Raw genomic sequence first — 20,745 nt, 5'->3', positions numbered from 1 at the left:
ATCATTGCCAAAGGCTCTTCCACTTATTTTTTAAATTCATGTCTGTCAGACTTCATTTAGATTTCACACCAAAATTTGGCTTTTCAAAATCTGTCTTCAGCCGGGCGCGGTGGCTCACGCCTATAATCCTAGCACTCTGAGAGGCTGAGGTGAGTGGATTGCTCGAGGTCAGGAGTTCGAAACCAGCCTGAGCAAGAGCAAGACCTCGTCTCTACTATAAATAGAAAGAAATTAATTGGCCAACTAACATATATAGAAAAAATTAGCAGGGCATAGTGGCGCATGCCTGTAGTCCCAGCTACTCGGGAGGCTGAGGCAGGAGAATTGCTTGAGCCCAGGAGTTTGAGGTTGCTGTGAGCTAGGCTGATGCCATGGCACTCACTCTAGCCTGGGCAACAAAGCGAGACTCTGTGTCAAAAAAAAAAAAAAAAAAAAAAAAAATCTGTCTTCAAAACTCCCAATAAAAGTGTCAGAAACTGTTTACCTTCAATTTCTATGCCTACTGGTCTTTTACGTATCACCATTCCCAAATCTCATTTCCAAAATGTATTGCACACATAAGCAACAGCCACATATCAAAGAGTGTGATCACATTTTAAGCAAATGAGAATTATATGACTTGGAACTGGCATAATACAAAAATACACGTAGAAGTTCTGGTACATGCTATAGCACAGATGAATGTTGATAACATGTCACAAGAAAAGAGCAAGTCATAAAAGACCATTCATGTGAAGTCCACAACATGGACATCTATAGAGACAGAATGGAGATAAGAGACTGCATAGGGCTGGGGAAATGGGGGATCCTGGGGGTGATAGCTAAAGGATACAGGGTTTCTTCCTGAGGTGATGAAAATGTTCTAAAATTGAGTGCAGTGATGGCTGCACAAGTCTGTGAATTTACTAAAAACCACTGAATTGTATACTTTCAAGGGTAATTTATATGGTACATAAATTATATATCAAAAAAGCTATTAAAATATTAAATTTTAAAACATATGTATTAGAGTTTCATTTGCTGCACAAAATTTGAAATAATTTAAATCCCCCCACCAAGCAAAACTCTGTTAAGAGCTACATCACCTCCAAATGAGCTGTAGTAAACAAGCCATATGACCCTAGGGGTGATGCCACATTAGGCGTACTTTTTGAATTATTTGGTTTAAATTATGTGAAGTCTTCAGAAACTACCCCTCAGGTCAGTGCTTCACATGATTACTCTTGGTGGCCTCCCTCCCCTTAAAGTGGCTTTTGCACCTTTGTATTCCCAAATAGCTGTCATCTTTCAGTTTCAACTATTTAGAGCAACTATTTGTCATTTTTCATATTTCTGGCCAAATTTTACTGCTTTTCTCTCTACTAGCATAAACATTTTCCTAAAATGACTTGAAAAGAATGTCAAACTGACACTTTTTCCTCTTTTTTCCTCTTCAACTCTGAAGTCAGTTTGATTTTTTTTTCAATTCAGTTTAAGGAAAAGATTAGGGAAGTATTACAACAGAAAAATAAGGTAGTGCAAAAGACAAATAAAAAATTCAAGGATTAAGTTCTACCAAAAAAGTGTCTCTGGGAAGGGCTTGGGATTCCTACAGTGGGCCTCAGGGCACACACAGTAGGAACAGAGACCTGGTGCCTTCAAGATGCCTGGGTTCCACAACGTAAGCAGGTCATTCAACCTAAGTCCCCATTTCCTCATCATAAAACAAAGACTCTGGATTAGACCCTGAGACGCTTCCAGTGCTAAAAATCTTTTATTCTAAACTCCAATTTCTAAGCTCTCTTACCTTCTTCTTTAAAATGACTCTTTGTGTCTTCGGTGAAACATCCAAAACGAGCTCAGCACAGCTAATGGCCTTGTTGGAAGCCACAGGCCTTCCTGTTCCCTCCTGCAAACTAGAATTAAATATATATATGTATACACACACACATAAACATATGCTCATGCATACAAACTCACACATGTATTCAAGTATATGTAAGCAAATGCCTAAAACTTCTGTTAAAGAAGTAAAGTTTTTAAAGCATAGAAGAAAAAGTCCGACGTAGCAGAAAGATCAGGTTGTGTTTTTTTTCCTGCACAGTTCAAAGATTCATCTGTCAGAAGAAGACATACTCTGACGTTTTTTCCTCTCCTGATAATTTTAGTGGTTTAAAATTCAAACATAAAAGGATAACCATATGTCTTCAGAGGCTAAAAAAGGGCAAAAATCAAAACAATAGAAAACAAGTCAGACATCAGACATATCAAGGGACCAAGAATTGGCTCTATTCTGCCAGGCAGAAGATCAGTATCATTGCATCCCCACATCTTGGCAAGAAATAAGAAGTCCCTTTAGAATGAAAAGAAAACAAAGGGTTCATAATCACCTTCCTCCAATTCAATCATGTTGTCTTTCTCTGTGGTTTACAAGCCCTAAGTCTTATGGAATGCTGCAGCCTGGCTATACTTTGGGGTATTTGGAGGAGGTTTTATTTAGATTATTCTGTTACCATTAATCCCTATTATCAAAAATAAGGTAGTAATAGATAAATTCAGAGTTAAAAACTAATATCTATGACAACAAAAGCACAAGTAACCCCCCCCAAAAAAAGATAAACTGGATTTCATGAAAATGAAAAAAACTTTTGCGTGTCTAAGGACACAATCAAAAAGACAACTAACAAAATGGAAGAAAATGCTTGCAAATAATATGTTTGATAAAAGAATGACATTAGATAATATAGAGAACTCATATAATTCAACAATAAAAAGGCATATAATTCAATTTTAAAATGAGCAAATGATTTGAATAAACATTTCCCCAAAGAAGATACATAAATAGCTAATAAGCACATGAAAAGAACATCATTAGTTATTAAGCAAATACAAATCAAAACCAAATGAGATACCACCTTACACCTAGTAGTATGAAGATAGTAATTATCTAAAAAAATGTGTTGGGGAAGAGATGAAGTAATTGGAACCCTTGTACATTGCTGGTGGGAATGTACAATGGTTCAGCCACTATGGAAAACAATACGGCAGCTCTTCAAAAACTTAAACATAGAATTGCCACAGAACCTAGCAATTCCACTCCTAGGTATAGACAAAAAAGAATTGAAAACAGGTACTCAAATATATGTACAGGGATGTTCATAGTAGCCAATAGGCAGAAACAATCCAAACATCCACCAACGGATAAATGGATAAACAAAACGTAGTATGCACATACAATAAAATATTATTCAGCCATAAAAAATGTTGAATATTTTCCATAAAAAGAATGGATACATGCAACAGTGTGGATGAACTTCAGAAATATTATGCCAAGTGAATGAAACCAGACATAAAAGGCCACTTTTATGATCCCACTGATATAAAATGTCCAGAATAAGTAAATCCACAGAGACTGAAAGCAGACTGGTGGTAGCCTAAGGCTGGGGATGGAGAGGAATGGCAGTGACTGCCTGATAGGCGTGGGGTTTCTTTTGGGGGTGATAAAAATGTTTTGGGACTAGGTAGAGGTCAATTTTTAAAAACTTGTCTTCTTCTTCTTCATTAGTTCTCTCCAAGAATGCAAAGAAATAGTTCTAGTATACTCTAAAAGATGGTTTAACCTCTTAGTATAACCAGGATTATTCTATTAATAATTCTGCTATTAGAGTCTGAACACCAAGATTCCCAGAAGCTTCTCTTTATATCTGCTCCATATCAGTTCAACCCATTAAGCTCATAATCCTCCATTAAAATTCTTCAGTGGAAGAGCTTAGCAACTACTGGAATTTATAGAACGCAAAGAGAAAAACATGACTAGGAACCAGATTTAGAGTTGGTTTTTCAGGCACTAAACCTTGAGCATGTCACATTGTTATGGTGCCAGAATCTTTAAAAACAAATAAACAAACAAAAAACAAACATTATTGGCTCAATTATAACAAGATAAACATCCCAGTACCATCATTACTAAAGAGAACTGCAACAGACAGGAGAAAGAACAGCTATTCTCTGCAAATTCAAGTTATTACTCGAACAATCTGGACTGTAGGCAGATGAGAAAGATAATGCAAAAATCCAGGAATTATTTTATGGGCCCTAGTCATATGTGTAAATCTCATTCACATGCAAAAATTTTCAGAATATTCTGGAAAGGAACAGAACTTGAAATGTCTTGTTTATCAGGTGATTTATACTTTTAATGCTAAAGATTCAGCTATTTCCATTTCTTCACAGATATACTTTAAAATTGTCCCTTTAACTTGAGCACAGAAACAATAAACTGTATACATATTGGTGGAATAACTACTTTTTGAAAGCCCCATGTTTAAAATCTTTATGTGCCAATCTAAAAGAATTATGAATAAAATAAGGTCGATATTCTTCACCTGAGTTTTCTAAATACAACTAGTCAAACAACAGTGAAGATTATAATTCTAAGGCAATGAGAATTACTGTGAAGTTAAGCTCCTACACTTGGCTTTAGTGAGTATTAAGACAGACCTTTAAGTATCTGCTTAATCAGTAATCTCAATGGGGGAGAGGAGTCAGAACAATGACTTGAATAATTATGATGAAGATTAGTCAGTTTCAAAAGAAGCAAAACAGACTAATAAATAGCTGAAAGAAAGTTTAAATACTAGAAAAGATCTCTAAAGAAAAAAAAAAGTCTTGCCTCTTTGGATAAATTTTAATCCAGCCAAAGACAAGGGTTTAAACTAAATGACCTCTAAAGATAGACCCTGAGCCTAGGATTTGGTAAAGAATGAAGGCATATTCCTTTGTTCTTTGGTCTCCTGAGAAACTGTTTAAAATTTAAAACCAGTTAATAATTAGAACCTTCTGCTTTAGAAGAACAGTAATTAAATCCAGAATTACCCAGAGAATGTATATGTAGCAGCAATATAAATGAAATTTTCATAATAAAGCTGTCGGTTATCCTGGAAATCATTCATGTTGCAGTTGATCTCAGAGGAGCCTGCCCCTTTAACAGTAAGAGTGATAAAAGGTGGCAGGGTGGGTTCATCCCAGGCATAATCCAATGAAGTCATAGGCTTCACTTCAGTCCGGAGCCTGGGTTCGGCTACACCATGCTGAGTAAAGACAACTGGGACCTAGAGTGATGGCACAGAGGACAAAGAGGACTTTCATTCAGAACGGTGTTACTGGAAAGTGAGTCAGTGCTTCCTAGGTTTAGTTTCAGATCCTTCCCAAATGAATCCTATATAGGGAATAATCATCAGTGAGGTTCATCATCTCACCTCTTTAAATGCTTTTCTAATCATCTTTCAAATTCTGAAAGTCTACCAATTAAAGGACATGGTCCTACTGGATAAAAGGCTTTAAGAAGCTTTGCCAAGTCAAATATCCAGCGGAAGCAATTCTATCCCTCCAATGGCATCTCTTCTACCCCAAACCCTCTGTGAAAAACTCTTGAATACAGAAAGGAATAAGAATTTTGATATTTGGCTACAGAAAATCACATAAGACACTGTTATTCAAAGGCATGTTCTAAAATAGAATCTAATGAGTTCCACACTGGCTTTACTTGGAAGATTTATAGAAATGCTGTGAGTAACCAAAAGTAGAATTGCCCATTCCCATTCTCATGGGACAATCTCATCCCTGTCTCTGTTTGTATGGAATGTCTCCAGAGGACATCATGTGAACCACATGCTCTAGTGAAAATACGTTTTGGTGGCTAAAAGATTAATTCTTTCTTGTTGTTCTTGTTTTTGAGACAGAGTCTCTCTCTATTGCCTGGGCTAGACTGCCATGGCGTCAGCCTAGCTCACAGCAACCTCAAACTCCTGGGCTCAAGCAATCCTTCTGCCTCAGCCTCCAGAGTAACTGAGACTACAGGCATGTGCCACCATGCCCAGCTAATTTATATATATATATATATATATATATTTTTTTTTTTTTGTAGTTGTCCTGCTAATTTCTTTTTATTTTTCTAGCAGAGATGGGGTCTCACTCTTGCTCAGGCTGGTATCGAACTCCTGAGCTCAAATGATACTCCCACCTTGGCTTCCCAGAAAAAAGATTAGTTCTGCCTGGACAAGGCTGCCCAGCAATCAAAATAAGCAGCAAAAACACCTCCTAATGGTAAGGATTTCTAGGGTGGTCCAGCTATAGGAAGCCTATCTGTATAGCTTCTTTTAAACCCAGGTTTAAATTGTATTGCCCCATTATCTTGAGCACATCCCTTCCATACATGAAACCACCAAATTGGCTCCTCTTAACTCCACTTGGTACCTTAGAAAAGTTGTCAATTCGGAAAGGAGGGGGTAACTGATCTGTGTCACTAAATGAGATCCTATATGTAGCTCCTCGGAGAGTAATTTCCACACGTAGGAAGAAGCATTTTCCCAGGGTATCCCTGCAGAATAAGGAAACAAAAGAGGTCACATAAAATGGAGGAAACAAGCTACAATTCACTTTCTTTTTATGCTTCTCACCATCACAACAGTGCTTGGGACTCAATCAATACCACCGAACCTATAGACCACTCTGTTTTTTGATCATACTAAAAAATTAGAAATTGGTAGTGTAAGTATAAAATGGTGATTTTCAAATTTTTTCATTTCTTCAATATTTACTGATATCCTGTGGTAAGGAAGAGCTGAAAAGCAGAGCATGTATATGATGTATGTGTGGGCACACATATACATTTATACATAGATATATCACTGGAAGGAATTGAAAGCTCATTTATTTTTACTTTTTTTTTTTTTTACCTATATCCCATGAAAGCTCATCTTTTTTTTTCCCAGCATATTATGGGGATACAAATGTTAAGGTTACATATATATCCCTTGTCCCCTCTTCCCCCTCAAGTCAAAGCTTCAAGCGTGTCCATCCCCCAGTTGGTGCCCATCACACTCATTATGTATGTATATACCCATTCCCTCCCCCCCACCTGCCTGACACCCAACAGATGTTATTCCTATGTGTCCACTTATGTGTTGATCAGTTCATACCAACTTGCTGGTGAGAAAGCTCATCTTTATAGAAAAATATCTGTTAACAAATGTAGAAGAAATGAGAGAATTAGAAAGTCACCATTTTAAAACCACCACTGTAGTGACTGCTTCAAGTATGAACCATCAAACCATTGAGTGAAAGGTTTTTGGGAAACAGAATATTCATAGTCTAAATTATCCCTCCAATGTATTACTCTTATTCACAAAGAAGAAAAGTAAATTTACAATAGAGGGATCTGGTAAACACCACCTTAACCAACAGATGATCCAACTTAACCCATCAGCAATGGGACCAAAAGACACTACAGGCCTCCTGATGAGATGCAATGGGAAACACGTATCACATAGGTAGCAGTTACCAAAAATGTTTGACCCAAATTTATATATACATCCAAATGCAAAATATAATACATTCTAAGGAAACTGGCTTGGAGTCTTCGAAAATGTCAATGTCACCAAAAAAGGAAACATGGAGCTACTCTAGATTAAAGGAGACAATATACAAGCCACAGAAAATAACTGATCCTTGACTGGATCTCATATTGGGGGTAGGGTTGCTCTGAAGGACATTTTAGTCATTCATTCAGTATATAAAGACTATTTATTAGAAAACACACCAATGTTAAATTTCTTGACTATGTAATAATGGTGTGACATTTATTTAGAAAAATGTCCTTATTTTTGGGTGATAAGTCCTGAAGTTTTTATGGCTGAAGTATCATGATGACTTCAATGTACTTTCAAATAGTTCAGAAAAGTGGAGGTGGGGAGCAGTGGGAGGGGAGAGAGAGAAAAGACAGAGAAGAGAGAGGAGAGAGAAAGTGTAGCAAAATGTTGAAAATTGGCAAATCTAGGTAAAAGATATAAAGATGTTCATTGTACTGTTCTTGTAACTTTTCTGGAGTTTAAATTGTTTCCAAATGAAAAGTTGGAGAAAGTAAAAGAAATACATGGCATAGTTCTGTTCTCAGTAGCTTGGGACTGCACACTAAAACTATTTTTAAAGGATTAACAAAAGGTACACAAATCATCTTCCTCCTCTTTTACTTCTATTGGTAGTAATCATGTGCAACTTTTGTTGTCTATTCCAAACTGACTTCCTATTCTCACACAGCAGATCTGAGCTGCCTTCAGCCTGACAGTATAGAAAACAATGGTGTTTTTAGCTACAGAATCACACGCCTCTCTTCATTCTCCCACCACCCCAGTGAAATCTCACAGAGAACACACACTAACAGACAAAAGTTCTGGCTGAAGTAGGCATGAGGGTGCTGGAGCCCTATGCACTTGGTTCCCTTGGCTCCCTAATGGCATCTCCTTCGAGCCCAACAGCTCCCAGGAAGACAGCTTATAAACCACTATAGCCAGATGCAATTCAAACTAATAAGGCCAGGGCAAAAATATAATTAAGAAGGGCCCACCAACAAATCAGACAATGCATTTAAAAGTCAAATATAAATACTATTTTCCATCATATATTGTTAAATTACCATATTTCTGTTCTTTTACAATAGTGTTTTCAATAAAGAACTGACCATATTGTGTAAAAGATTAAATTTTGTTTCTAAACATGTTCAAATAGCACTGATTTCAAATTCTTTAGCTTCAAAAGCATTTGATGAAAGAAATTAAAGATGACACAAATAAATGAAAAGGCATCCCATGATCATGGATTGGAAAATGTAACTGTTGATATGTTAATACTACAAAACACAATCTACAGATTTAATGTATTCCTTATCAACATTCCAATGGCATTTTCTGCAGAAATAGCAAAAACAATCTTGAAAAGGAAGAACAGAGTTGGAGGTCGCACATTTCCTCATTTTAAAACTTATCACAAAAGTACCACAATCAAAAACAGTGTGATGCTGGCATAAAGACAAACAGACCAATGGCATATATTAGAAGGCTCAGAAATAAACCCTCACATACAGGGTCAAATGATTTTCAACAATGGTACCAAAACGATGTCATTGAGAAAGAAGAGTCTTTTTAAGAAACGGAGTTGGGAAAACTGAATATCTCCACACCAAAGAATGAAGTTGGATGTTCACCTTATCCCATATACAAACATGAACTCAAAATGGATCAGAGACCTAAAAGTAAGAACTGAAACGATAAAACTCTCAGAATAAGAATTCCTACAACTCAACAACCTAATTCAAAAATGGGAAACCTAAAAAAACAAACAACCTAATTTAAAAATGTGCAAAGGACTTGAATGGATATTTCTCCGAGACATACAAATGACCAACAAGCATATAGAACATACTTAACATCTCTAATCATTAAGAATATATAAATCAAAACCACAAAGGGATACCACCTCACACTCATTAGGATGGCTGCTATCAAAAACACAGAAAATAACAAATGTTGGTGATGTTATGGAGAAACTGGAACTTCTGTGCACTGTTGGTAGGAAAGTAAAATGATGCAACTACTATGGGACACAGTATGGCGGTTCCTCAAAACATTAAAAATAGAATGACCATAGGATCCAACAATTCCACTTCTGGGTCTATAATCAGAAAAATTGAAAGCAGAAGTCTTGAACAGATATTGGTACCCCCATGGTCACAGCAGCATTATTCACAACAGTGAAAAGATGGAAGCCACTCAAGTATCCATCAATAGATGAATGGATAAACAAAAAGTGGTGTATACAAGATGAAATATTATTCAGCTTTTAAAAAGAGGGAAATTCCGACATGTTACAACATGGATGAACATTGAGGACATTATGCTAAGTGAAATAAGCCAGTCAAAAAAGGCAAATGCTGTATGATTCAACTTATATGAGGTACCTAGAGTAGATTTATAGGGACACAAAGTAGACTGTGGTTACCAAGGGCCAAGAGCAAGGGGAATGGGGAGTTGTTTAATGGGTACAGTTTTCCAAGACAAAAAGACTAGTAGAGATTGCACAACGATGTGAATACACTTACACTAGGGAGCCATACACTTAAAAATGGTTAAGATGGTAAATTTTATGTGTGTTTTATGAGAATTTTAAAATTTTTAAACAATTTTTTTAAAAAAGCACTTGATGAAAGCAGGAGGAAATATTAAGTCATCCTAAACTAGTTATGGTTGATTTGCCTTAACAAGGGCTGGGCATTACTGGGCTAGGCATAGAAGGCCAGATGACTTACTGCAACTGCATCAGATGAGAGAAGAGTTTGTGCAAATGTGCCAGAATAGACAAAAACATTTATAATCAGTGTTACCATCTAAATGCAGACAGACTTTTCAGGGTTCAGGTAATGATGATGTGAGCTCAGTGCTACTCCTTGGACTTGCAGCCTCTAAGGCCACAGTAATGACACAATGGTCAAAATTGGCAACACCCAGTTTAGCTCATTCCATCAAAATGGTCACTCATGCTCCCTGGACTTTGCAAGTCTAAGGCCTTCATCTTAGCCAAAAATATACGTACTCATTTTAAAAAGAGCAGTGTGGACTTACTATTTATATTATTACACCTCAAACAGGCTACTTTTTAATCTATATTTAGTCTTGAACTTACCTCATGTTGATATGGAAGGAATTATTCTTGTTGACTTCGAAGCCTCCAGACCAAATACAGTTAGGAACATCCATCAGTCTGACACACAATAGTTGATCATAGTCATTCCGAGGCCAGTGGAACACCACACTGGAACCAGGAAGGGTAGAGATGTAACCTTCAGGATTGGCTGTTCCCTAAAACACATAGGATTACTGGCTTTAGTCAACAAGCAAATGTTTATTGGGTACCAACTCTGAGCCTTACCCTCTACTAAAAGCTATTTGGGTAAAGGCATACAATGATTATTCACATCACAGAACTTACAGTGTTGATAGGGATAAGCTATGACATTAAAACTCACTGTAGTAGTAAATAAGCACTGGTCATTCTTCAAAAGCAAACTGCTTACCTGTCCCCTGGCAAATTCCCTCTGTGCAAATGCAAGCTTGTGAGATGATTTATTATCCAGCAGGTAACGGGGAGCAAAGATGACCATACAGGTGTCAATGTATCGACCTCGGCCTTTCTTCACATCAATACCTACAAATAGCAAGAACCACGTTCATGAATTAATCTGAAGAGTAAAACATAAATAGCCTTTAAAATTACTTAGTTTCTCAGAAAAAACTATTGTATCATCCAAAGAGGATATCAAACCTTCCAGGAATGGAATGGAAATAGCAATTCACTCAAAGTATTATTCCTTATTCCCATTCAGCCCTTAAAAAGTCTCAGAGACAACATCAATACCCTCATAATTCCTAGTTTCTTCACAAAGTGTATATCATTATAACAGCAACTGAAATGTATAGGTGTTCAGCCACACATACCTTAGGTTTCTATTTATGAAGCTGACTACCAAGATAGTTTCACATAATACATTTCTGTTTATACCTGAGACATAAAATTTCCTTCTAGAGAACATTGCCACTTTTACAGGATACAGTGGAAATTTCAGATTACTTAGTTGAATTCTCTAATGCCCTGAACTCACTTGACTCTTCTCTAGTATTTTCTTTTAGCCTATTGCCCAAGAATCCAGCTCAAACATAATGCTGAATATTATAGAATTTACTTATATAAAATTTATAAAATAAATTTGTTTTCAGCACCTACTATATACTGGGAAAAAATAACAAAACAGTCAGAAGGAAATCTCAAAATACAAGGTTCCAAATAAAGAAAGAAAAATGAAGCAGCACTGAATTACCTTAAAAACTCTAACAAGAACTTTTAAGAATGCAAAACTCACCAGGATGAATTATTCATTCATTCATTCATTCAGATTATAAATACAGCAACTATATTTAAGGCACTGGGCTGAGCTTTGGTTATACAATGATAAAAAATATTTATAGTAAAAATAATAAAATTAACAACAATAATATTTACTGAACTCTTAATACATGGCAGGCCCTCTACCAAAGGCGTTACACTGAATCCTCACAACAACTTTATGAGTTAAATATTTCATTATTTCCATTTAACAGATGTGGAATCCAAGGCATGGAAAGCTAAGTAATTTGCTCTAGTTCATGCAGCTAGTAAGTGGCATAGCTGGGATTCAGGCCCGGGCAGCCTGGCTCTGGAACCAGCACCCTCAAGCAGCTTGCTTATACTGTGATGGGACATACAAGGACCTACTCAGCAGTCAAAGTAACAACAGAACCATAAAAACAGACATTATAAGACATGACAACCAGTTGTCTCAGATTTCCTAACATAATCCCAATTATAAACATTCCAATCTGGTAACTCTGTAATTATTCACTTATACTGGCTTGAAAATCCTGGTGTTCCTTTAATATAAAACTTGAAAATACCTGAAAGACTAAGAAAATCACAAAAACAAATTTCCTTGAAACTTTATATTTAAGAAATGTTATATAATACTGGGATAGAGAGCTATATTTACTACTTTTCTTTTGGTGGTATACAGAAAAGCATTAGTTGTCAGAAATCAATATTATCATAGTTAACTGATCTCAACTAATACAAAGTCTGCCTACAAAAGATGTATTTAATTTGATGTTACAAAAAGAGTCTAGGGTACCCTAGAACACTATAGAAACTCAATTTGGGGGGAAGATGGGGCTATTTTTCCCCTTTTCATCTTGGGAAACACCTAATAAATCAATAGATGATAAGATCAAAAGGCACAAAATCCTTTTTGGAGGTCCAAACGAGGCTAAATAGCAGGACTGTCCCTCGCTTTTCAGTTTGGGACTGTGCTTTCAACTAGGAGCTAGTTATCAATCCAATTTTTCAATTATTTAAGGAAGAGATTTCACAAATTCCCTTGATAATATATAGCAAAAACTCATAATACTTAAAAATTATTAAGTCATATGTTAGCCAACCCCCCTATATCCTTTCCGTTGTCGGAACAACAAAACTCAAATCACAGTCTTGTCCCTAAAAACTTATACTAGGACTTTAATGAATGCTCCTAGCATAAAAGTATATATGAGCAATCACTGCATATGTCTGACTGGTCTGCTCAATTTGCCTCTCTGCAAGAATACTATAGTTCTTAGTACTAGTTGCGTTAAAAGAAACAAGCTCCCCCATCCCAGCCCCCAATTTGTCCCAACTTCAGCTTCCAGCCAGCCTATGGTAGCTTGCTTTGGAAAATATATCAAGGGCAAGACAACCCAGCAGAAAGCCAAACTCAGCACGAAGCAGCCTTTGCCTAGTCAAGGGGTGGAGCAAACAAATGTGAGAAAAAGTAAAGAAAACTATCCTCAGCTGGAAGATCAAACAAAGTTTATTTCTTTTAAAAATCTTAATGTCAACTTTAAGGTGACAGCTCGCATGTCAAGGGAGAATGGATACAAATCCATGTTTAAACCCTGAAAAGGAAACTGTACTTGGAAGATTCTTCTCCTAACAAATCCTGAAACATTTAAACATATCCCTGATCTTCCATGGGATTCAGGGGAAATATGTAAATGATACTGATTTGATGCCAAATGAGAAAATCGGAAATATGTAAATGAATTTTTCCTTCTACAACATGACTCCATCTGCACTGTCCAATACAATAGCCACTAGCCCTGTGTGGCTATTTAACTTTATATTCATTAAAATTAAATAAAATTCAATTCCTTAGTCATACCTGGCACATTTCTCAGTACCGTGCTCTCAAGTGCTCAGTAGCCGCATGTGGCTAGTGGCTACATTTCCATCATCACAGAAAGTTCCATGCTGAAACACTCAAAACTAAACATTTCTTTGAGATCCTTAGAAATTATATACTAAAAGAAGGATGCCCTGCTAACATTTTAAACCTGAGGCATATTTAAATCAAATTTATCTTAACCCATTCAGAAAATCTTTTGACTATTCTCAAGTGGCTATAAAGCAAGTGGGTAGAATATCCTCCCCTCCCCTTCCCACCCTGCCTACCTCCAGAAGCTAAGTTAGCTGGGGTGTTTCTAATTACTACAAACACCAAGTACATTTTACTGTATTTTCTGCCTCTAATTCGAAGACCCCAATCTTAATCTTACTTCTGACCCAGACTTCCCCTTTGCATCTAGGCAGGTCACTTAACCTCTCTCCTTCAGTTTCAAGGAGAACAATGCTTCTACCCTCTTAGGGTTTGCAAATTTTAATGAATGCGTGGGAATACTTGGAGGATAAAAAGCATTCTAAATGTTCCTATTATTCCCCTGAAAAACAAGGATTCAAGCCAAACTGATACTTTCCTGACACAGGTGAGTCTGAAATTAAACAGAGCCACAGACCTCAAAAGGGCAGTGTTTAGGTAGCTCCTCAGATCCCCAGGAGAACAGATCTGTGTTGATATCAACCTAGCATTCAGAGAAGAGATACCTGATTTGATGCCAAATGAGAAAATCGGCACTGTTGCTAGACCAAAATGCACGGCCAGGTTACTCCTCCAAGCCTGAGGTCATCGGCCAATGATCCTTACTCTCCCACTGCCCCAAACGTGACCCACCGATGTTATAGATCAGCCCTGGGCGATTTCCTTGTTGGATGACTTTCAAAGCTCGGACACCGCTACCACCATCCAGGGAGAAGCCCTGACACCAGCCCGGCATGCCTTCTGGATGAATCCCCCTTCCGATTCTCATTGTGCAGCTGTGGGGCAGAAAAGCAAAGATGTATATCCACAAGAAAGTCTAATCTGCCTGTCCTAATCAGGAAATCCTAATGTAGCTATTACCCAAAATTATATTTCTAATACTGACTCTCTTCCTCACTCTTATGTGATTCCCAAGCACAGTGAGAAAATTAATCAGTGGTCAAAACTCCATCTTAGAGGCTGAGCACAATGGCTCACACCTGTAATCCTAACACTCTGGTAGGGCAAAGCAGGAGGATTGCTTGAACCCAAGAGTTCGAGGCCGGCCTGGCAATAGCAAGACCTCAGCTTTCCAAAAAAAAAAAAAAAAATCAGCTGAACAAATATGGTGGTGCATGCATATAGTCCCAGCTATTCAGGAGGCTGAGGCAGGAGGATCACCTGGGCCCAGCATTTTGAGGCAGATGTAAGTTATGATGATGCCACTGCACTCTAGCCAAGGCAACAGAGTGAGACCTTCTCACAAAACAAAACAAAACAAAAACAACAAAACAACCCTCTATCTCAGAGGTAGCGACAGTCCAACAGTGTGTGAAATATATTGATATCTACAACTAAATTCTTCAGGAGAAAATATTAGGATTCTAGAAACATAACATATGAGGAAAACACTATCATTTCTATTCTTCACCTGAAAATCATGGATTCAGGTCAAATTGATCCTGTACTGACTCAGGTGTTTTCAAGGGTTCATTAAAAAAAAAAAAAGCAAGAGAAGAGTATGGACCGAAGATGCAGCCAATGGTGCACTGCTTCTTAGGACTGGTACCATTACAATGGCAAAGCACTGTTTAGTTGGTCAATGTCTTGTCTCTCTGAGCCTCAGTTTCCTCTTCTTAAAATATAATATTTCCTGTCCTGCCTAAACTATTGGGATGTTGGGGAGAATCCAGTGAGATTGTCTAAGTGGAAATGCTTTGGGAACTATGAAATCCATGGATAAAATAAACTGTTTGACAAATGTCAAATCCTAGATCTAAAACTGTCCAAACCCTTTCAGGAAAAGAATGAGACTGGGCCTACGGTACATGTCGAGTGGCTGGCTGTATCTCCTATAACATCTAGCACTCTAATCCTCTCTCCTTGACTATAACACCATCTAGATTCTAGTACTCCCTAGTAGGTGCATCTGTAGCGAATGAAGTGCGGTACTCCAGAAGCCTTGCTGTTAAGCTTTCAGCATAACTCTATAGAAAACAGGGCATGGTATTTTAGCACTATCAGATACACCCCCTTATTTCTGGATTAGGGCTCTGAATGAGAAGACTCCTATAAAAAGCAGAACATCAAAACAAGAACAAAAATGAATTAATGCTCCTACCATACGTTAAAAGGACGTCATCTCATCCTCACAATTGTTGCTTTTCCCAGCTTTTATACATGCAATGAGTGGTTTGAGATTTTAAAATGGTACATTTTATTTCAAGAGTAAAAGGGATGGGTTTTAAAACCTTACAAAAATCCTGGATTGGATTAATGGGGCTGAAGGCTTTACCAAAGGGTCAGCCTATGTCCACTCTAACGCCAGCTCTTCTGCCTATGCTAAAAGCTTAAGGAGAAGAGAAACTGAGGAGAATAGAACGGCAACACAAAGGTTTCTCTTAGTTGGCAGAGTTATGAGTAGGAGAACTACTTCAATACATGTAAAATAAAACTAGCTTTCATTAAAAACCAACCAAATGGTTTATTTTCAGTATTGAATAACACAGAAATTAGATCCCCAAAAATCCCATTAGGTCATGGTTCTATTCCCCTGCCAAGTCAGAATTGTTATCTATGGTATATTTCTACTTACATGGATATATTATAGCCTTTGCTAATTTCTTCCCTTCTCTAGGAGCTTATTTCCCCTTCCCATAAATAACTGTACTCACAGGTTGGGCTGCTCTTTGTCAGCATAGCAGAATAAGAGAGGGCTCAGGCTCCGGGCCAGCTCGTGTTCCTCAAACTGGCCTGCAGCATCTGTCTTTGCATTGTCCTGTCTGAAGATCAGTGGTAACCCTTGAGAAAGGAGGGGAGAGGTTTATATCAATCCCACCCAGTCTACCCAAAAGAGATGCCAATGGTAAAAGAAAAAAAAAATCATAAAGGGTGAAAATAGTGAAAATTGAGTTTATTTAGTGGGCTCCATTCATTGAATAAAAGGACAGTTTTGACCAGGATTAAGCACTTATTATGGAAGCAGGAAAGTTTCAGCAGCTTAGACTGCTGAAGTAATCTATTTGCATTGGCTCCATTTAGTTAGCTGAGCAAATAAATCTGAATCCCCATGACTAACGCCAAAGGCTCACTTGAGCAGCCTCAGTACATACCTGTTTTGTTAATCAGCCAGTATGGAGCAGAAATGAAGATCTTTAAGGATCCTTCCGCTCGGCACACAATCCGGATGGTGAGGTTTAGCTGCCGCCGGTTGACGTCATAGAGTCGCATTCTCACCATATAGTTTTGGGTCCCAGGTGGAATGAGCAATTCTTTACAAAGGGGAAAATTCTCCAATGATACCCCTAAAGAACATAAAACTATTAACTTTCGAGGTTCTCACTTTAGTTTGTTAAAATAGCCCACAGAAAACTAAATCGGATTCCTTTTGGAAAAAGCAATAAAACTAAATATCTCACTGGTAAAAATCTCATTAGATTGGCCATTGTCCTCTTGCTGGAGTGAGAATAAATATATGGAAGTCACATAAGGGAGCCTAATTTGTACAGTCAGAAGGATCAGAATACCAAAGAGCTATCAGTAGCAGTTATGATCATTAGGAGCTCGTGATATATCCTATGATGGTAGGGGGCATTTCTATTTTGTACCGGGGCTCAACAAATATTTAAAGAAGTATGTTAAAACACTAACATAAACACTAAAGACCTACTTTCTTTAGAATGAATAGAATTGCACTATTTTTCTTTTCTAAATTAAGCTCAAGGGTTATATAGTCATTGAAATGTAATCTTGTCATTGTGGGACACATTAAATTCAGTCAGTTTCAGGTTCTTCACCTATAAAGGGGAACAACGCCTGTCTCAGCCTGAACCAAGCACTGTTGTAAAGATCAAATGAGATGACACAGTAAAAGCAACTGCGTAACTGTAAAGAGATAAATATCTAAGTTATTATTACTTTAACATGTCTATGGCAGTCTTAAACAAACATACTTTATTCTTAAACTCCAGGAGTACTTTTTTTTTTCATTGCTTCATTGCTTTTTATTGCTGAATAGTACTGCATTGTGTAGACATATAGGAGTACTTCTTTCATTTTTTTCTAAACTTAAAAAATTTAGTTGACACATAATAATTGTACGTATTTGTGGGGTACAGTGAGATTTTTTCAATAGATACATACATTGTATAATGACTAAATCAGGGTGTTCAGCATTTCCCTAATCTCAAACGTTCATTGTTTTGAGAACAGTGAAAACGCTCTCTTCTAGCTATTATGAAACACACCACACAGTATCGTCACCTATAATCACCCTTGCTCTTTAAGGGCTGCAAATATGAAAATGACTCTCTACCTTGACTTCATCCATCCATAAAACTGAAAATTATTTGATGCATTAAACTTTCCAAACTTCCATTTCTTCATCAGTACAGGGGGGCAAATAACTATTGCCATAGGGATCACAGGAGATGGCCTATGTGAAAAAGCCTGGCTTGTGCCTGGAGTACAAGTGCATGCTTAGCAAATGCTTATCCCTTCCCGGAAAAGAGAAGAAGAGACATATGATTTTGTTCATTTTACAGCCAGGGAAAAAGTATGGTCTAAAAATAATACATACATCAAGTGAGCAATGTAAGAGGCTCCATTGTGTGCCTCTTCTATAAATATTTTGGCTTTTCAGTTTTTTTCTTTTGATCATTTTCTGTAAGTTTTTTTTTTTTTTCTTTCCCTAAGAGATGTGGTCTTGCTGTATTTCCCAGGCTGGAGTACAGTGGCAATTCACAGGAGCAATCATAGCACACTATAGCCTCAAACTCCTTGGCTCAAGCTATCCTCCCACCTCAGTCTCCTGAGTAGCTGAGACTACAGGTGCATGCCACTATGACTAGCTACAGGGTTTCTTTTGTTTGTTTGTTTTTAAACTGCATAATTCCTTTAAGCTGGTGATATAGCTCCTTCCAAATCTCATGTTGAAATTGATCCCCAATGTTGGAGATGGAGCCTGATGGGAGGTGTTTTGTTAGTGGGTCAGATCCCTCGTGAATGGCTTAGTGCTGTTCTCCAGGTAATGAGTGAGTTCTCACTCCATTACTTCCCACGAGAAGTGATTGCTAAGAAGAGCCTGCTGGGTGTGGTGGCTCAGGCCTGTAATCCCGGCTACAAACCACAGCGGGGAAGAAGCAGGAGGATCACTAGAGGCCAGGAGTGCAAGACCAGTCTGGGCAACATAGCAAGACCCTGTCTTTTAAAAAAATGAAAAAATAAATGAGCCAAGCATGGTGGCATGTGTCTGTAATCCTACTTGAGCTCAGGAGTTCAAGGCGTAATGAGCTATGATCCTACCGAGGCACTCCAGCCTCAGTGACAGAGCAAGACCTTATCTCTTAAAAAAAGAGCCTGGCACCTCCTTCCTACCCCCCCACCATCTCACTCCCCCTCTCACCATGTGACATGTGACATGCCAGCTCCCCTTTACCTTCCACCATGAGTGGAAGCTTCCTGAGGCCTTCATCAGAAACAGATGCTGACACCATGCTTCTTATACAGCCATGAGCCAAAGAAACGTCTTTTCTTTATAAATTACCCAGTCTCAGGTATTCTTTTACAGCAATGCAAATGGACTAAGACAGCTGGCTTATTGAGATACATGTACCACAATTTCTCCAATATATTTATGAAATAATCACAAAATACTCATTGATGTTTTCATAGGATTATAACAAATGATTATTTGACTACATCCTTACCTAGTTCAATGTTCTGGGATGTATCAGCTGTATGGAGAGCGGCCTCCTTGCCAGGTTTCAGTGTCCCATTAATTGGCATTCCTTTAACATAAAATTCAAGTTCACAGGGTAGCAAGTTGCAGATTACCACAGTTGGCAGAAGATATATAGTATGTCCAGGCTGTCTGAAAATCTGTTTTGCACTGTCAGAGAATATGTTTGAGGGCATGTAATCTGGATAATTCTCTTTCTTTATAGCCACACAAAACCTATAAAGACAAAATGGTGTGAAAACCATCATCCTGAATGAAGATTGTTTTTTTTCTCCTTAGCTGAGTATTGGAAAGAGTAACATTAAAATGATTTGATAAGTCAGTAAGATATTTGCAATTTTCAATCCAAATGTATTTGGAGGCATAATACACAATGAATTGTATAGATTTTAAACGTTCAGTTCGGTGAATTCTTATAATTATATACACTTCTATAACCACAACCTGAAACAAATTATAGAATATTTCTCTCACCCCAGAAAGTTCCCTCATGTCCCTTTTCCATGGATATTCTCTTCCGTCATTCATGTAACCACTTTCTAATATTTATCACTGTGGATTAGTTGTGTCTATTCTTGAACTACATAGAAATGGAATCATGCAGTATATACTACTCTTTGTGCCTGGCTTTTTTTTCTTAACATGAATTCTCAACAAGATTCAGCCATGTTGTTGTATATATCATATTTGATTTTTACTCACTGCCTAGTAGTACACCACTGTATGAATAAATCATTTCTTATTTATTTATAATCCTGTTGGGAGCCAATTGGGTTGCTTCCAGTTTAGGACTAAATGAACATTCTTCTACAAGTATTTTTGTGGCCATATATCTTGACTTCTCTTAGGGAAATACCTAAGAGTAGACTTGCTGGACCTTTAACTTTTATAAAAAACTGCCACAAATTTCTCCAAAGTGGTTGTGCCATCTGACACTCCCACTAGCTATTTATAAGAGTTCCAGTTGCTCCACATCTTTGTCAACTTTTGGTGTTGTCAGTCCTTTGTGTTTTTGCCATTCTAGTGAAAGCAAAATATTACTCACTGTGGTTCAGATCTGCATTTCCCTAATGATTAATGATGCTAAGCATCTTTTCATTTGTCTATTGGCCATTCATATATTCTCTTCTGTAAATTGTCAGTTCAAGGCTTTTGCCTATTTTTATTAGGTTGCTTATCTTTTTATTGTAGATTTGCAGAAAGTTCTTCACATATTCTA

General features: G+C 37.4%; 1 protein-coding gene across 4 annotated transcripts in view; it reads right to left on the bottom strand.

Annotated features, from left to right (window-relative positions):
- The window catches only part of VPS13D (vacuolar protein sorting 13 homolog D), a 256,274-nt gene that overhangs the window by 121,082 nt on the left and 114,447 nt on the right, over positions 1-20,745 (bottom strand). For all 4 annotated transcript variants that reach the window (XM_020281677.2, XM_075994141.1, XM_075994149.1 and 1 more), the window contains 9 exons: positions 19,495-19,742; positions 16,900-17,091; positions 16,462-16,588; positions 14,441-14,583; positions 10,886-11,016; positions 10,495-10,670; positions 6,235-6,358; positions 4,855-5,090; positions 1,787-1,895 (listed from right to left, as the gene is read on the bottom strand). In XM_020281677.2, the coding sequence (XP_020137266.2) occupies positions 1,787-1,895; positions 4,855-5,090; positions 6,235-6,358; positions 10,495-10,670; positions 10,886-11,016; positions 14,441-14,583; positions 16,462-16,588; positions 16,900-17,091; positions 19,495-19,742 (1,486 nt within the window). The remainder of the gene's footprint in view (positions 1-1,786; positions 1,896-4,854; positions 5,091-6,234; positions 6,359-10,494; positions 10,671-10,885; positions 11,017-14,440; positions 14,584-16,461; positions 16,589-16,899; positions 17,092-19,494; positions 19,743-20,745) is intronic.

Source organism: Microcebus murinus, chromosome 2 (assembly GCF_040939455.1).
Source record: "Microcebus murinus isolate Inina chromosome 2, M.murinus_Inina_mat1.0, whole genome shotgun sequence".
Lineage (NCBI taxonomy): Eukaryota > Metazoa > Chordata > Mammalia > Primates > Cheirogaleidae > Microcebus > Microcebus murinus.
The sequence above is the reverse complement of the archived record's forward strand: the minus strand, read 5'-3'. Positions and strand labels throughout refer to the sequence as shown.